At 28.1% G+C, this 16,644-nt stretch overlaps 2 protein-coding genes across 8 annotated transcripts; both read left to right on the top strand.

The window, feature by feature from the left end:
• Window positions 1-793: 793 nt before the first annotated feature.
• LOC119689621 (RNA-splicing ligase RtcB homolog) lies at window positions 794-2,835 on the top strand. Its single transcript, XM_038104489.1, has 4 exons — window positions 794-1,280; window positions 1,340-2,134; window positions 2,189-2,353; window positions 2,413-2,835. Exons 1-4 carry the CDS (start codon window positions 948-950, stop codon window positions 2,638-2,640), a joined length of 1,521 nt encoding a protein of 506 aa, XP_037960417.1. The 5' UTR covers window positions 794-947; the 3' UTR covers window positions 2,641-2,835.
• A 3,045-nt stretch (window positions 2,836-5,880) lies between these two features.
• On the top strand, window positions 5,881-12,717 carry LOC119687518. Of its 7 annotated transcripts, none has more exons than XM_038101861.1 (8): window positions 5,881-6,103; window positions 6,208-6,661; window positions 8,216-8,404; window positions 8,468-8,672; window positions 8,741-10,599; window positions 10,655-10,856; window positions 11,816-12,012; window positions 12,074-12,717. In XM_038101861.1, exons 2-8 carry the CDS (start codon window positions 6,208-6,210, stop codon window positions 12,601-12,603), a joined length of 3,636 nt encoding a protein of 1,211 aa, XP_037957789.1. In that variant the 5' UTR covers window positions 5,881-6,103; the 3' UTR covers window positions 12,604-12,717. The 7 variants fall into 7 exon arrangements, with proteins under 7 accessions (XP_037957789.1, XP_037957788.1, XP_037957787.1 ...); XM_038101859.1 differs by adding an exon at window positions 7,415-8,083 and having other exon boundaries at window positions 5,907-6,103; window positions 8,216-8,672; XM_038101858.1 differs by having other exon boundaries at window positions 5,908-6,103; window positions 7,415-8,404.
• The last annotated feature ends 3,927 nt before the right edge of the window (window positions 12,718-16,644 follow it).

Here is a 16,644-nt window from a genome sequence, read left to right as displayed (position 1 = left end):
ATTTAAAATATTTAAATTTATTCATTAACACTCGCAACAGTTGTCTATAATAAACAGCTGACTGGAGTTTTCCACTTTTTTTCAAAAATCATTCACAATAGATCAGTTTTACGATTTGACACCATTGTATTGTGACATGCTTATTTGTTAACCAATTTCAGAAAAGTAAACTTATTTTAGTGCTTTTGTTTTTGCTTTGCATTTTTATTTGTAAGCACCACGTGTTTTCTTGAAACATTCATGTCAAAGAAATACACCTTAAAACTTGTTGAAGTTATAGTGTCATTGTACAATTTTTTGAGAAAGAAATAAATTGGACCGTTCAGATGTTTGGCGTTCCATCACTTTACCGAATTTCAAGTTACCAAATAAATACTGAATACCACTATTATTTAGTCCGTTATAATACTGCAGTAGCGTTAGCAGCTACATAATCCGACTGTTAATATAAGGTGCATTCGGCAGCTTTTAAGTATGGCAAAAAAATAGCGAGTTGCTAAATAAATCATATAATAAATGCGCATACATAAACTGCAATCATTATATACATGTATACAATTTTTACATCTATTTTAATTTTTTTTTGTATTTTTAAGTAATATTCGTGTATTGTAAAACTAAATGTAAAACTATTGTAAAACTATCTGCTATAAAATCAATATTTTATTATTTGCGGAATATTATTTAAATAAAAATTAATGCCCTATTGTGAATCTGGATGCATCTGCAGTAAACAAGACCTTTCATGTAAGATGTTCTTTGATTTGCACAATTTACAAAATTAATCAAATTCTGACAGCTTAAATTCGATCAAAACTAATGCAGCCGGTATTGGTTCATTCCCTGGTTTTATAGATAAAAATTGAATTTTAAATAAAAAAGAGAATATATTATATTATAATATATAAATTTTCTTTGAAACGAAATATTGAAATTAAAAAATAATAATGGTTGTGCGTCCGTATACGGAAGAATTGAAATATATGGAGAAAATTAGTGATTGCTGTTGGCGCATCAAAAAAGGTTTTCAACCACATATGAATGTCGAAGGCTGCTTTTATGTCAACAGCCGTTTGGAACGTTTAATGCTTGAAGAATTAAAAAACTCCTGCCGACCAGGTGCAGTTGGTGGTTTTTTGCCAGGTGTTAAACAAATTGCAAATGTTGCTGCATTACCAGGCATTGTTGGTCGCTCAATTGGTTTGCCAGATATACACTCCGGTTATGGCTTTGCTATTGGTAACATGGCAGCATTTGATATGGATGACCCCAAGTCTATTGTATATCAAACCTTTTAATATGTTATTACTTTTAACTCATATTACTACTCATTTCTTAGATAAGTCCTGGCGGTGTTGGCTTTGATATTAATTGTGGTGTACGTTTACTACGTACAAATTTATATGAAGACGATGTTCAACCAGTTAAAGAGCGATTAGCTCAATCCCTGTTTGATCATATTCCAGTTGGCGTGGGATCAAAAGGTATTATACCCATGAATGCTCGTGATTTGGAAGAAGCATTAGAAATGGGAATGGATTGGTCATTACGTGAAGGCTATGTTTGGGCCGAAGATAAAGAACATTGCGAAGAATATGGGCGTATGCTAAATGCTGATCCGTCTAAAGTTAGTTTACGTGCTAAAAAACGTGGTTTACCACAATTAGGCACATTAGGCGCTGGTAATCATTATGCAGAAATTCAAGTGGTTGATGAAATTTTTGATAAGTGGAGTGCTGGAAAAATGGGTATCGAAGAAACGGGACAAATATGTGTTATGATACATTCTGGTAGCCGTGGTTTTGGTCATCAGGTGGCTACTGATGCTCTAGTACAAATGGAAAAGGCTATGAAAAGAGATAAAATTGAAACAAACGACCGTCAGTTGGCTTGTGCACGAATAAATTCTCCAGAAGGACAAGATTATCTTAAGGCTATGGCAGCGGCTGCAAACTTTGCGTGGGTCAATCGTAGTTCAATGACTTTCTTAACACGTCAAGCATTTGCCAAACAGTTTGACACCACACCTGACGACCTAGACATGCATGTGATTTACGATGTATCACATAATATAGCAAAAATAGAAAACCATATGGTGGATGGCAAAGAAAAAAAGCTGCTTGTACATAGAAAGGTAGGTGAAGGAATTTTCGTAGTAATGCATTAAATAATATATATGTTATCAAAGGGTTCTACACGTGCATTTCCCCCACATCACCCAATGATTCCAGTAGACTACCAGCTAACTGGACAACCTGTACTCGTTGGTGGTACTATGGGAACGTGCAGTTATGTATTAACAGGTACTGAAAAGGGAATGTTCGAAACATTTGGTTCTACATGTCATGGAGCTGTAAGTAATTGTAAATATATTATTAATTATAAATTACATTATATATATATAAATATTAGGGTCGTGCATTATCACGTGCAAAATCTCGTCGCAACTTAGATTATAAAGATGTACTACAAAAGCTGGAGAGCGTTGGCATTGCAATTCGAGTTGCTTCACCTAAACTAGTCATGGAAGAAGCACCTGAATCATATAAAGATGTAACCGATGTAGTAGACACCTGTCATGCAGCTGGCATAAGTAAAAAATGTATGAAATTAAGACCTATTGCAGTAATCAAGGGTTAAGGACTTTTAATATATAGCCATATGCAAGATATCACGTAATATTCATTGAATTCAACTCTCTCAAAAATTTAACATAAGGATGTTCTGCGATTGACTGACAAATGCTGGGCAGAAAAAATTTTTGTAATTAATGTTGTGTATAGCGAATTCAATATACTCATTTATTATCAAATCAAATAAATAACTAAATTTAAACACAATGTATTATTTATTTGTAATAAATAAAAATATAACTGTAGCTTTAGTTAAATTATTGTGATATGTCTAAAGCTTTTACATTAAAAACTTTAATAGAATTAAAAAAAAAAAGTATAATGGCGAGAACGTGAAGAGCTTGGAGCTTTTTTCTCTTAATTTATTACATGGCTTACAGGCCGTGCTGCCTCCGTCTGTCCGTCCTTGTGGGCTGTAAATTATATTTGTAATATGATCCTTATGGAATAAACTATTAAATTGAAGGAATAAAAAGTTATCAGCATCACATCTAAGTCAAATGTTGATTGTTAAACGGTAATAAAATTTTGAATTGCAATTACATATGAAGAAACATACAGTAGTTCAATGGAAATTGTTCTTTACAATTTTTAATTAAAATAGAAAAATAATTTAAATTTAAATTCAGCAAATTCTGACTCAATATAGCAATTAATGGACCACGCTAACTTGATATAGATATGTACATATATGTATTAAGATATCTTTATGTTTTTATCAGTAAATAAATAACTTATATTGTTGTTGCTCTTATGTGCACAGTGAGGTTAAGAATACAAATGAATTGCAATACAACATAAGGGGCAGCGCAGGGTGGAAAGAGTGGTTAGAGAAATATGCTGCAGATAGGATAAGGCAAAAAAGGCAGTGTGGGTATGCTGAATATCCAAATATTGTTATTTTTAACGCACAGATAGAAATATGATTGATCGGAAAAGCAGTATGGATATATTCAGTCACTGGCTTTTCAATACAACAAAGAAAAATCGATCACCAAATATTGATATATATATACAGATATCATTGGAAAATAAGATTCACCAGCACACGATTTCCATCGAGGATATGTTAAGAAACGTCATTAATTAAGAATGGCTAAAAATAAACGCACAGGATATTGCAAAGCTGGTTGAGTCCATGCAAAGACGCTTAAAAAAGGTTATTAAACGCAGACGTTACCCCACAGGTTATTAAATTTAAGATTTCTGTAAATTTTAGTACTTTTAATTTAAATGTTAAGAAGTGAACGCAGACTTTTTCTGCTTCGAAAATTGTTGCTTTTGTATATATTTTTGTTTAATTTTTTTTAAAAAGAATAACCTTTAATTTTATATGTATGTACTTCATTGTTGTTTGTTTGGGTAAAATAAATCAGAAAATCAAAATCAATTTGAGTAAAAATTAGAAAAGTTATGCAAAATTTAAGAAAAAGTTTGTAGGCTTTTAACCGAAACCGCACCGAAAAAAAACCGATATATTTACTAGAGCGAAATCCAGAACCGAACCGAATAAAATGTAGCGGTTTACTTCGGTTTAGCACCATATAGTTTAGTATCTGTTCATTTACTTGAATTTCTCTTCAGTTGTCGATTTTTTATTTTTTTTAAATATATTTAAAATTGACTCAAATTATAGGTCTGTTCCACGAGCTACTCGTAGTAAAACACAAGTTAAATTTATACGAATATGCTGGTGGAACGCACTTGTGTATACACAGTGTTACTCAAAGTTACTACGAGTAGCTCGTGGCACAGACCATATATCTTAAATGTTACATTAACATATACATATTAATATATGTATGCACTTAAAGTAGTCGATGATTGAAAATTTATTTTCAACTCTAATAGCCAAAGTTATCATTTTTATAAACTTCTTAATTATGCATAATATTTTCCTGTTTTAGTATAGAAGTTATATACAATAATGAAACATTTTTTCAAAGGAAAGTTATGTAAACTGATATCTACCATAATATTATAATAAAGGTATTCAGAGGTAGCTCCATAACTCGGTAACTGTGTACTCGGTAACGTTGTAAAATGACAAACTTCAGAACGCATAGTTTTCAAAACAACTGATTTTGTGTTTATTTATTATACAAAAGCAAGAAAAATAGGAAAAATTTTAATTAAACTTGAAGTAAAATTAAAGTGAAATTTGTTTATTTATTTAATTATTTTATTTCTATTTAAATTTACTTAAGAAATTCTGAAGCTGAAATTTTTTTATTAAATAAATGTATTACCTATGCTTTCTAAAAGAATGAACAAGTATTTTAATTATGACAAAAAAAAAAACAAATACATAAAAAATATTGGTACGCAACCGAACCGAAAACCGATATTTTTGCCAGAGCGAAAACCGGAACCAAACCGATATATTTTAAAATAACCTAATACCATCGAAATTCCCACTATATCATGTTCGCTGTTAAACATATGTAATTGTATAACGCAAAACAAATATAAAGTATATTTAAGATATTCGATCCAAATATTCGAATTCGAATATACGTGCACTGCTTAACTATTGCAATATTCGAACAACATAAACATCACTTTCCATTTAAATAAATTACAGACCAATTAGGAAAATAATGTGCAAGTCAGAAACTTGTAATTATTTTTCAAACCTTCTTTTTATTATCACAACCATTAAGTTTTGTCTAAAAAGTAACTGTGCTATGCATTTACTCAAAATTTTTTTATGTTTTCCTAACTGATTTCTTTATGTTTTGGAGAAATATGTGTTTGATTGCTTTTTCAAGGAAGGGAATAGAAAAACAGTTCATTTTCTCAAAGTTCACTACCAAAACAAATTCGTCGATCATCAAACACGAAAATATACGTGATATACGTGATACGATTCAATATATATTTGATGTCATTTTGCATACAAATTAGGATGAAAGTTTTTATAAAAACAAAGAAAATTACATAAATATTTTTAATATACATAAGTTTTATAGAGCAAAGGAAGATATGGTGAAAAAATAAAAACAAACTCGCAAGAGAAATAATAAAAGTGACTAAATTATATATTATAATTTATTAACTTAAATTAACTGTAAGAATTGATTTTTTGGTTCGAGAAATAAAATAAATTATATATTTGTGTAATCAATACAAAGCTTGATTCAAAAGTTAGCGGACGTTAAAAATCAATTTTATATAAAATTTTTAATTCAGTGCATATAAGCAACTCTGTATTTAACAACCCTGTCCACGAGCGGAGTACCAAAATGTCAGAATATTTTACGAAGTTAATACATAAATTGTACGAATATTTTGTCAGTGTTAACTTTGGTTGGTGTTAGATTTATTTTTAATGCGATCGCGTTTAAAGTAAAATAAAAATTTAAGTGAAAAATATTTATTTTCAAAATATCCTTTTATTATACACAAAAATAGTTATACATACAAAGCGCAATATACCAATAATTAATAGGGGTGCAAAATACACGAAGGTAAATATCTATAAAGCGAACTAACTGTAAATAGTAAAATATATTTTATTTCAGTGCGAAAAATGAAAAAAAAAATATAAACATATATTTTTTAATATTTGCAGATGTCGCACCATTCTCCTCTTCCTTCTGGAGAGGGAATGGAGCAGAAAACTATATTGTCTTCGCCTGAAACGGGAGAAAAAATGGAAAAACGCGGGCTAGCAAATAATCCAGTGAACGAAGGCAATACTGAATCCAACAAATTGAAAGGTAGCGCCTTTTGTAATTTCAGAGATACAATTATTATAAGTTCATGCGGCAGTGGTTTAAGTAACGAGTCAACGGGTCCCGAAAATGATATTCTTTCAGAACGTTTTAATGCTGCTGCTCCTGTTAGGATTAAAACAGAAAACAATATGTCAATAAATTCAAGTCCAAAGAATGAACAACAAGTGAATTCTTCTGTTAATATTGACAACGACTCTGATATTATAGTTGTCGATGTTGAAGATGAAAAAATAAATATAATCGATTCTGAAAGCCCTGCTGTGGTCAATATGGAAAGTCAAAATATAGGTAATATTTTAGTCAAATAAATAATTTCATATACGCCTATATTTTTATATATATATACATCTACATAGTTAATTATCGCAGCAAGTGTGTATTTAGTATATGTAGATATATACATATATTTATAGATATATATATATGTATCTGCATTTTAATTTCGATTGTATATAAACGCTTTTGTATATTATTAGTGTATATAGAGGATTCTTTTATAAGTTTAATGTATACAAATTATTCCTTAGAAATGTTTATTTATTTAAAGTTGATATAACTGCCAACGCCTTGTTCATCAAAATGCCTATTATATTAATTACGTTTTTTTATTTAAGTCGCACTTTTACAATGAATTAACTTATTTAGATTTATGTATGTAAGGCAGTATGTTATATAAAAAATTTTGAATCGATATATTAAATTGCATGAGTGCGGAATATGATACCTGGTTGATGTCAATAAGCATATGCGTTTTGTATTACAATCTAACCTTATGAGATTGCATATCATTGCTTTCAAAGAATGAATAAAATTCATCTTATCGCAACTTTTTTCATATGTGCGCATTAACTTTCATAATTATAAATATTGGCAATAATGACTTATACCATAACTACTAATAAGATAAAATTAATGATTCAGTCTAGTACTCACAACTCTACAATTTTATATATTTGTATTACATTATATATAAATATACACTTACAATAATACTTCTGTGTGTTGTATAAATATGAATTCCTTATTATATATCCTTTAAAGGAGCTAGTGAGAATTTAGATACAAGTGCTGCAATTGAAATCTCCAGCTCCAACTACAATTCTTTGCGTAAATTTTCACCATATCGTACCGGAATGTCCATAAGCATTAGCCAAAGAAAACCAATTGAAAGAGCAAATAAAAGTAGAACAGATTCAACAGGTGACTTTCCGGTCAGTGATTCTTCGTGTCAAGGTAAAAGAAAACGACGTTTATCAACAGACTTATTTGAATTTCGTCTCATACAATTGGAGCATTTACGTCTAAATATTCGAGATAAAATAGAAGCATGGAATTCCTCTGATGTTGTTAGTGATATTGAAGACGTGATTAATTTCGATAAAGATTTTGAGAAATACGAAGTTGAAAGACGTAAACTAATTGAAACTGGATCTATGCCTACAGATTTAAAAGATTTTAGATTGTATTCAACGACTATTAACGATAAATCAAACTTACAAGATAACAATCCAGAACTTCCTAGCACATCTGGTGTTACAAAAAGGCAAAAGTTATTGCAAGAAGCTAACGATTATAGAGCTAGATTACAAGAAACTGGACACTGTGGTAAACCGTCCTCATATGAAGACTCAACGTCAACTGAGGGTAGAGCCCAATTTGCCCGCAAAAAGCGTACAAATGTCCAATTTATAACTCAAGTGAATGAAAATGGTAAACATCCTGCAATTAAAGAAAACACAATTGAAGATAAAAATGCTAAAAAATATACAAATACAAATACAACACCTGCAGATAATTGCAATAAATGCGATAATAACATAGCTCTTGTTTCTAAACCAACAGGTCTTAATAATAATACAAAACGCCTCATTGAAACGTTCTGGGATTTTACAAAATTTAAAGAAAATTTCAATTTAAAAGAACATGCTGACCAATTGTTTAAGTCCCGCAAAGGATCAAACTCAAATGACTTCAGTGGCAGTGAAAGCAACCATAAGGACAGCAATAGCGACGATAGTACTGCAGATTATAGTAATGAACTTTCAACATCACTTAGTAATGAACACCAACAACAAGAATTTTATACTTATTTAGGCCTGACTGACACGTCAAATATGAATGCCATAACAAGTGCGAGCGCTGAACTGGCAACTAGTCATCTACAACGTCGTTCGCTTCGCGTACGACGTATGCAGTTAGATAAGGAGAAAAATATGACTAAGGACAAGAAGTCTTATAAAATAGCGCGTCCAAATAAGTCAAGAATAAAAAAAGCTAAAGATAAGCAAAAGAAAGAAAAGTACGTATCATGAAGATAATTCTTATATATGTAGTTTATTTATACCAAAACAATTTTTTTCATTTCAGAAATAAGAAAACTCCAACAGTACCAAAACCATTTAATATACCTAATAATCGTGAAGCCAAAATAAAGATAGAATACCACTTTTCATCTAATGACAATACGGACAATAGCAAAAGTCATTCAACTACGCCACTTACAATCCCTCATTTAGAAAGTGAACAAAAAATCGTCAGAAAATCTACACCAGAATCATCAACTTGTCCACGTTCATCATTTAGTGACAGGGGTGGAGGTAGCATCAAATCAGAGTACTATCGTGTACAAAATGGTTATCGATTACTAGTGACACCACCTTTTCCAACTACCAAAAAGATAAAGCTGTTTCCGCGCCCACTACAATGTTGCCAGGGTGATTGTAGTGGATATTTGCCAAATATGAATAATGTAACATTACGCAATTCTATCTTGCCAATATCTCAAAATATAAGTTTAAAAAATTCACGCTTATTATACCAAGTACAAAGAAGAGCAGTATTTTCACGAACTCCAGAGACCTCTTGTACTCCATCATCATTACAACCAATTCAAAAAAATGATGTAATGTCAGAAGGATTGGACGAAAGTTCATCCACTCAGAATTCTACAATAAATTTAAATAATACGCCAGTAAAAAAATTTACAGCTCTTGATTTTGAAAGAAGTATCGATTTGTTACAAAAAATTATTCCTCATGAACAAACCTACAACTGCTCCGAATTATTAGATAAGGTACAAGCAAAGTATAGACTCTTAGTCGCCTCCGTACAGAATCAAGAATCCAGATCTATAATTGTGGATCAATTTTCAAGTACAAAAGAGGTACATACAGACCCAAAGGCAATATCTGATATAAATAAAACGGAAATTGGGACACAAACTGTTATACCTTCGCAGCAATCCCTATCAAATTCGCCGCCGCCAATAGAAATACCTTCTATAAGTGCAGCTATCACACATGAAATACCAAAAGCTAATACTACTGACTCTCCAACTTCAACAAAAAGTAAAACAAATTTAGTAAATGGTGTAGTCTCTAAACGTAACCCAAGAGCTCGATTGTCAAAGCTAATGACTTCTGGGCATTTTAGATTGAGTTTACAAAAAACGTTACGCAGTAGAAAAGTAATAATACTACATAAATTGCGTAAAAATAAAAAAAATAAAAATAAAAAACCCGTTGAAGAAACTTTGATTGCCACATCAAAAATGATTGAACGTAGTTCAAGGGTATCAGGTCGGAATTCCCCTGAAAATAAGTCAATAAATAATATTCATAAAGAAACAGCGAACGCAACAATTTTACTTCCTGATGAATTGCCAACGGCTATTGAAGTTGATACGTCTCAGGCGGTAGTCCAGAGCACAGATGATAATGTTGTAGAATTATTAAATGGAGATACAGATAATTCGATTGAAATGACTATTAACAACAACGTTATAACAAAAGCTGATGAATTGATGATTAGTAAAGATTCATTTATAAGCTCTGATATAATAGTAGAGACAAAGGATATAGCAACTCAGTGCGAAAATTGTGAACCTGAGTTACCTGTCAAATACATAACTCGTCCTCCACCTGATCCAAAAATTGATATAAATAATGAAAAGGGAAAAATATTACATATATTCTTTGAATCTGATGTACTTGTTGTAGTACAGGAAATTTTAGTCAGTTTTTGGAAATACTCGAAATTGGTAAATACATTAGTTGACTCAGTAGATATTTTGCAAAATGTAAATCAACAACAGCTTCAAACTACTGATAATATTGAAACACAGAGCGTCCCAAATTATACAAATACAAGTAATACAAGTAATGCTGCCACCTCATTCGAAGAAATTAATTGGTTAAGGTTGGGTTGTAGTAATCGAACTGTGAATGGTAAGTCGTACATTTTTTATTTTATCTCAAAATAATTGACACGAAATTTTTTTAGATACCGAAGTTAAAACAGTTGTTTCTAACCGTATCTGCACAACGATTACTAATAATACAATGTACTTGGAATTGCATGGTAAAGGTATCGAGAGTTCATATCGGACATGTGATCTCGTTTGTATGTACATAAAAATATATTTTTATAGTGATGAGTTTGATAGCGTGGGAGTGCATCAAATAAACTTGGATACTTTACAAAGGTAACTAACTATAGGGCATTGAACATTTCATAGCATAGAAATATGCACGTTTAGATATAATTTAGAGTTTGCTATTTAATTAAAAATTGTTTACTATATAGTTCTAACGCAAAACGTTTATATTAATTTCATTGTGGTTCATTGATTTATGATTCAAATAGCAATGAAGGATATACTTTATATTTTATACTGCTGAAGCTATTAAATAATTATATCAGAATAATTTCTTTAAAAAAAAAAATTGTTTATGCAACAAGCTATCAATTTAGAAATTAAAAAAACGTCTTTGTGCTTTGAATGTAACGTTTTTATCTCAAGAACTACTTGTGCAGCCTACGAACACTACAATTAAATCTTGTGTTATTTCCATATTAATACTGTGTTGAACTAAGTAATTTATATGTCACTTTTGTTGTTGATTTAACATGAAGACATCTGCTGGTTTTATCCATCTTTGGAATTGGGATTGACCGCCAATTGGTCGTCTGGCAGATGTAGTGACGTAGGTCTTCCAAAATGAATTATGTTGCTTGCCATATATATACATTAAAAATCAATTTTATTATAAAATGCATCTACTATACAAATTAATAATTATATAATTTATTGGAACGATTCCAATTGCACAGAAATCGCAATTTAATAACTAATTATGGCAAAATTCAATATTCTCAAAAAGTTTTTTTCCTTGCACTATAAGTTAATTTAGCTTTATTGCTTCAGATATCGTTATAATTTTTGATTTATATAAAAAGCATTTTACTTTAAAGTCTGGTTACTCAATAATAAAGGTATATCGACATACATCGTATTAAAAAAAGTTATTCTATCAAAAGCTCTTCAATTTATGACATAAACAATTTAAAAAATAGTTACTATAGTACTTGAATATATCATTTTTTTAAAGTATCACAACTCGTACCTTTAATACAATGTAAAATATATGGAACTTTTTTCAGTCGATTCGATGATATTACTTATACGTGCATACCGGGTTCTGGATATTTTTTGGTGTCATGGTATCAACAGAATGTTGCAGGAAAAAATCGTTCCGGTATATGTAAATATGCTGTTTCACCGCTAATGGATAGTTTGGCCAGCATACGTGACTTTAAAAATATAAATTATAAAATATTACAATTACAATGCTTAAATGGTATGGTATATAATAAGATAAACTAAAAACTTTTGCAATTATTTAAATTATTTCGTTTTAGAAGAACAACTCGTTGGATTTGGTAAAACTGTTGTAACGATTTGGAATCATCGCAGTGGCGATACACTATTCAATTATGATCTCAACTTAAATTTGGGTTTTAATTTAGGTGTATTGTGCTTTATGCATACTGAAAGAGATAATAATCGTATGTTTGTATTACTTCAACATTTGTTAAATGATGAAGATAAACCTGAATTGCTAATCATAGCTTGCACCTTATCAGAATCAAATCCGACACATCGCATTCTCAAGCGACTTCCGTTGTCGGAAGAAGACTTTGATTGCATTACAAATGCATCTAAAACAAGTGAATATATCATTGTGCAAGGTAAATCAAATGCTGAATTATGGATCAATTGTTTAAATCCCAATATGTTAGTTTGGGTGCCGGCACCTAAAAATGCACACCGTTTCTATAGAAACGGACAGAAACAGGTGATACAATTTAATGGTGAAAATTTGGTAGTGGATACAATAGCGAATTTAATGCTAAAATTGGCGACATCCTTTGATGCCATTCAAGTTTAAATATAAAATTTTTAACAAAATTCTCTCAATTTTCTAAGAATTATTTTTTTAAATATGCTATGCTTAAAACTTCTATAGCTATAAAATCAAAAATTGAATAGAACAGTTTTTAAAGTAAATGACTAATTATAATTTAAATTAAAATTTTTAACTATATTATTGTACAAAAATCTGAGATTAACAATATTAAAATTTTATTGAAAGTAGTTGATCAAAAAAAAATAAGATCATGTACTCGACGTTTTCCTAAAATGAAACTATGTATTACTAAAGTTTACTCGAATATGTAGTAAAAGATGCTCAGAGAAGATAATTGATTTTTTAACATTTTAAAAATAAAATATTTACTATCTTAAATAAAAATTTCTCATGAGATATTTGTGATGGTATATTTAATATCACTTTTAACTTTAATATTCCGCTTTATTATTATGTTTTGTTTTTCTTCACTGAAATCTAATGAAACAAAAATAAATTTATGTTTTAATTTATAATTTCAAATGTAAATTTGAAAACTATTATTAAAATATTTTAATTTATAAAATATTTTACAATATCAAATTCACAGTTACTTTTATATATACAGTAGTGCACACTATAATTAAAAGTATTATTTACAATAAAACAATTAGATTCCAATAATGTGTTTTAAATATTTGTAAGAAGTTAATTAACAACAGCTCAACATTACTTTTATTCTAATTGCTTTATTAAAATTTATATTTGCAATTAAATTGTGACAATAAATTCTTTAATTTGTTGCTATTTCTTGCACACTACTGTATGTATTCACTTACAAGAAAAGAGCTTAAAACAAATCATTTATTAATGAAAAGTAAAAAATTATATTACGTAATTTAGATACTTATTCCTATCAAAATGCATTCACATTGGGAAGTGGTATCAAATATGTTTAAAAATATATGTATTCAAATTTATTTTCAAAAATCAACTTTCCAAATCACATTACCTGGAATAAGTTTAGCAATTTCAGTTTAGAAATTGATGTATATTTAATTAAATCATTAAATCATTACTACTGATTTTTCGGTTAATATTAAAAATTGAACACCACTACTCATATTCGTTACAAATTATTATTTTTTGGATATTACTTCCTTAACAGTTAATGCAGGTAGATAGGAAAAATATGTATCATAACAAGAAAAAAGAAAATATGTATTTTCTTTGCATTTTTAAAAAATTTAACTAAGTGAATGTTAAATTAAAAAACAAAGAAAATATAAATAAATAAGAGAATAAAAAATAATATGAACATAAATAAATATAAATAATTATTTTTGTAAAAGTTTGTTTAATAAATATTGAATATCGAACGATATTATATTTTATTTTTTATCATAATTTTTAAAGTAAAAATATTGTATAAATAAATGATTTAAAAACAATTTATAATTTCATTCGTTAATTTTTGTTTTTAAAATGCGTCACTAAATAAAAAAGCAAAATGCTATTTAAAAGTGACTATTCCAATTTTTGTTTGGTATATACTTTATTATTTTATTATTTTTAACCTGTTTTTTAATTTTTTCTTTTCTTTTTTTTTAATTTTTTCTTTTCTTTTTTTTTTTTAATTTTTTATTTTAATTAAAAATTTACTTCTTTATTTCAATTGAAAAGAATTATATTTTATTTTGCTTATACAATTTTTATTTTAATTAACAGGGCAATTCTGACAAAGATCATTAAAAGTCTCGCGTAAGATCTTTTTAGGAGAGACCGTAAGACCGTAAACAGCTGCTAATCGCTACCGATCAAAACTAATTAATTTTTTTTTTGCCGCTGCTGTTGTTAATGCAGCAATTGTTGCTATTATTTCTTTTATGACATGAGATATATTCGGTATATAATTATTAATGTATAAATAATAGTAATAATCGAACATACATGTTACGACTTTCCATTACATTTGTATTAAAATTCAATTGTTTACTTGTATGCGGTAGCGATTAACAGCTGTTTACGGTCATATGGTCCCTCTTACAAAGATCTTACGCAAAACTTTTAACGAACTTTTTTCAGAATTATCCTGTAAAACTATATTTCTTATTTTGCATTTTTAATAATTAATATGAATTTAAAAATCTATGTCATAAGTAATGTTTGAATAAAAGTGTATTCAAAAAATTAAATTTAATATAATTAACAATTATATAACCATATCCAGTTTAATTGTTGTAATTGGTGTAAAGAAATAACAATATAAAAAAATTGTATTTGTAATTGCTTAATAGTATTATAAAATTTTAATTTTCAATGATTTTGTTATGAACATAACATATATTTAAGTTATAAAATATGAAAAATTTCAGCTATTTTTTTTAAAAAAAGAAATATTTTGACTGTTACACATTAAGGCCTTTTTATATTCTAATAGTTTTAAGATTAAACATTTTATCTTACTTTTATTGAATTCTTGTCATTATTTTGTCTTACAAAGACATAAATTAAGATACTTTATATAAAATGTGTGTCGTTAAAAGTCTATATATAATCAAAAAAAAAAAACAATTTATAGTATATATACAATACTACAACACTAAGAGTTTGTAGAGAAAAACTTTAATTAAACAAAAATAATGTTTCATTTTTAAACTACAATAAATCTTTATTGAAATATTGAATTTTTATTTTTTTTATTTTTTTTTATTTTTTTTATTTTTTTTATTTTTCTTATTTGAGTGTTAAATTATATGAATTTTAATTTATACATAATTTTTATACATAATACATTATTTTTAACTAGTTTTTTTTTTTTAATAACATACGTATTTAATATATGTATTTAACTTCTTAGAAGTTTACTGCTCCATGTTTAAAATTATATGTGTATATTATTATATCTGTTATTATACATTGTATAAAAAGAGTTTAATATACTCCAACCCTATATGTGGAAATCCTATATGGTGTATATATGTATTTTTAATCAGCTCAATAAAATTTATATATTCATGTCCGTCTGTCTGCCATATTCAACACATCGAATTCGATCATCTACACCACAAAAACTAAATAATAATTTATTTTTCACTATTTTTAAAACTACTTGAAATTTTGTATGTGGAGAATGTAATTTTGTATGTGGAGAATGTAAATGATATTTGATATATATTTATTGATTTTATATAAGTTAAGATTTAGTAATGGCTGCCTCCTAAACGTACGTTTGAGATATAAATTATTTTATAATACAAATTAATATTTGTTGAGTCATTTTTATTTATAACACTCGGGTTATTAATTATTACAACTACTATTTTATATGATTATTAAAATTAGCAGTGTTTGATAAAACTTAGTCGCTAACTTCCCTATAAGCTAAACGGTTAGATATAAGTTCTGGTAAGCGAGAAATTTGTATTTATCAACAAATTTTGAAATTATATATTTTTTTATTACGCTATATATTTAAAAAGTCTATTAGGTTAATATGCATATATCTGTTTTGAAATTAATAACTAAATTTTTTCATTTAATATTATTTCACAAAATTACGTATTTGAGCAGCTAAATTAAAACTAAACCAAGCACTAGTATAAAATATTACTAGTGTAATTTTAATACTTATATTAATATAAAATCTTGTGTTTTTATATAGAAAATTTTTGTTTTGATTTTTATAAAGGGATTTTGTCTTTTATTCCATATAGAGGGTATGTGAGTTTCTGAACAGCTAACTTAAAATTTTTTAGTTGGTTTAGATGATTTAATATCGAAATAATTTATGTTTTAACCATAGGGGTATTCACGAGCTCGAGTAACGAGCTCGGTAACAGAGTAAAAGAGCAACCGGTTACTCTAAGTCGTGAGCACACCTGATTGTCTCGATTTGTTAACAAATTTGGCTCTTGTTAAAATCAGCTAAAATTTAATATAATACAAAAAAATTTTTACTGTTTAAAATTCGACATAATTTAAGAGGTTTCATTATGTTATATATTAGTTTTTAAAAATATTTTATAACAATTTTTCAATAAGTTTTAAATAAATCAAAAAATAGCTTATAATAAAAGTAAA

This window comes from Teleopsis dalmanni, chromosome X (assembly GCF_002237135.1).
Source record: "Teleopsis dalmanni isolate 2A chromosome X, ASM223713v2, whole genome shotgun sequence".
NCBI lineage: Eukaryota > Metazoa > Arthropoda > Insecta > Diptera > Diopsidae > Teleopsis > Teleopsis dalmanni.
The sequence above is the reverse complement of the archived record's forward strand: the minus strand, read 5'-3'. Positions and strand labels throughout refer to the sequence as shown.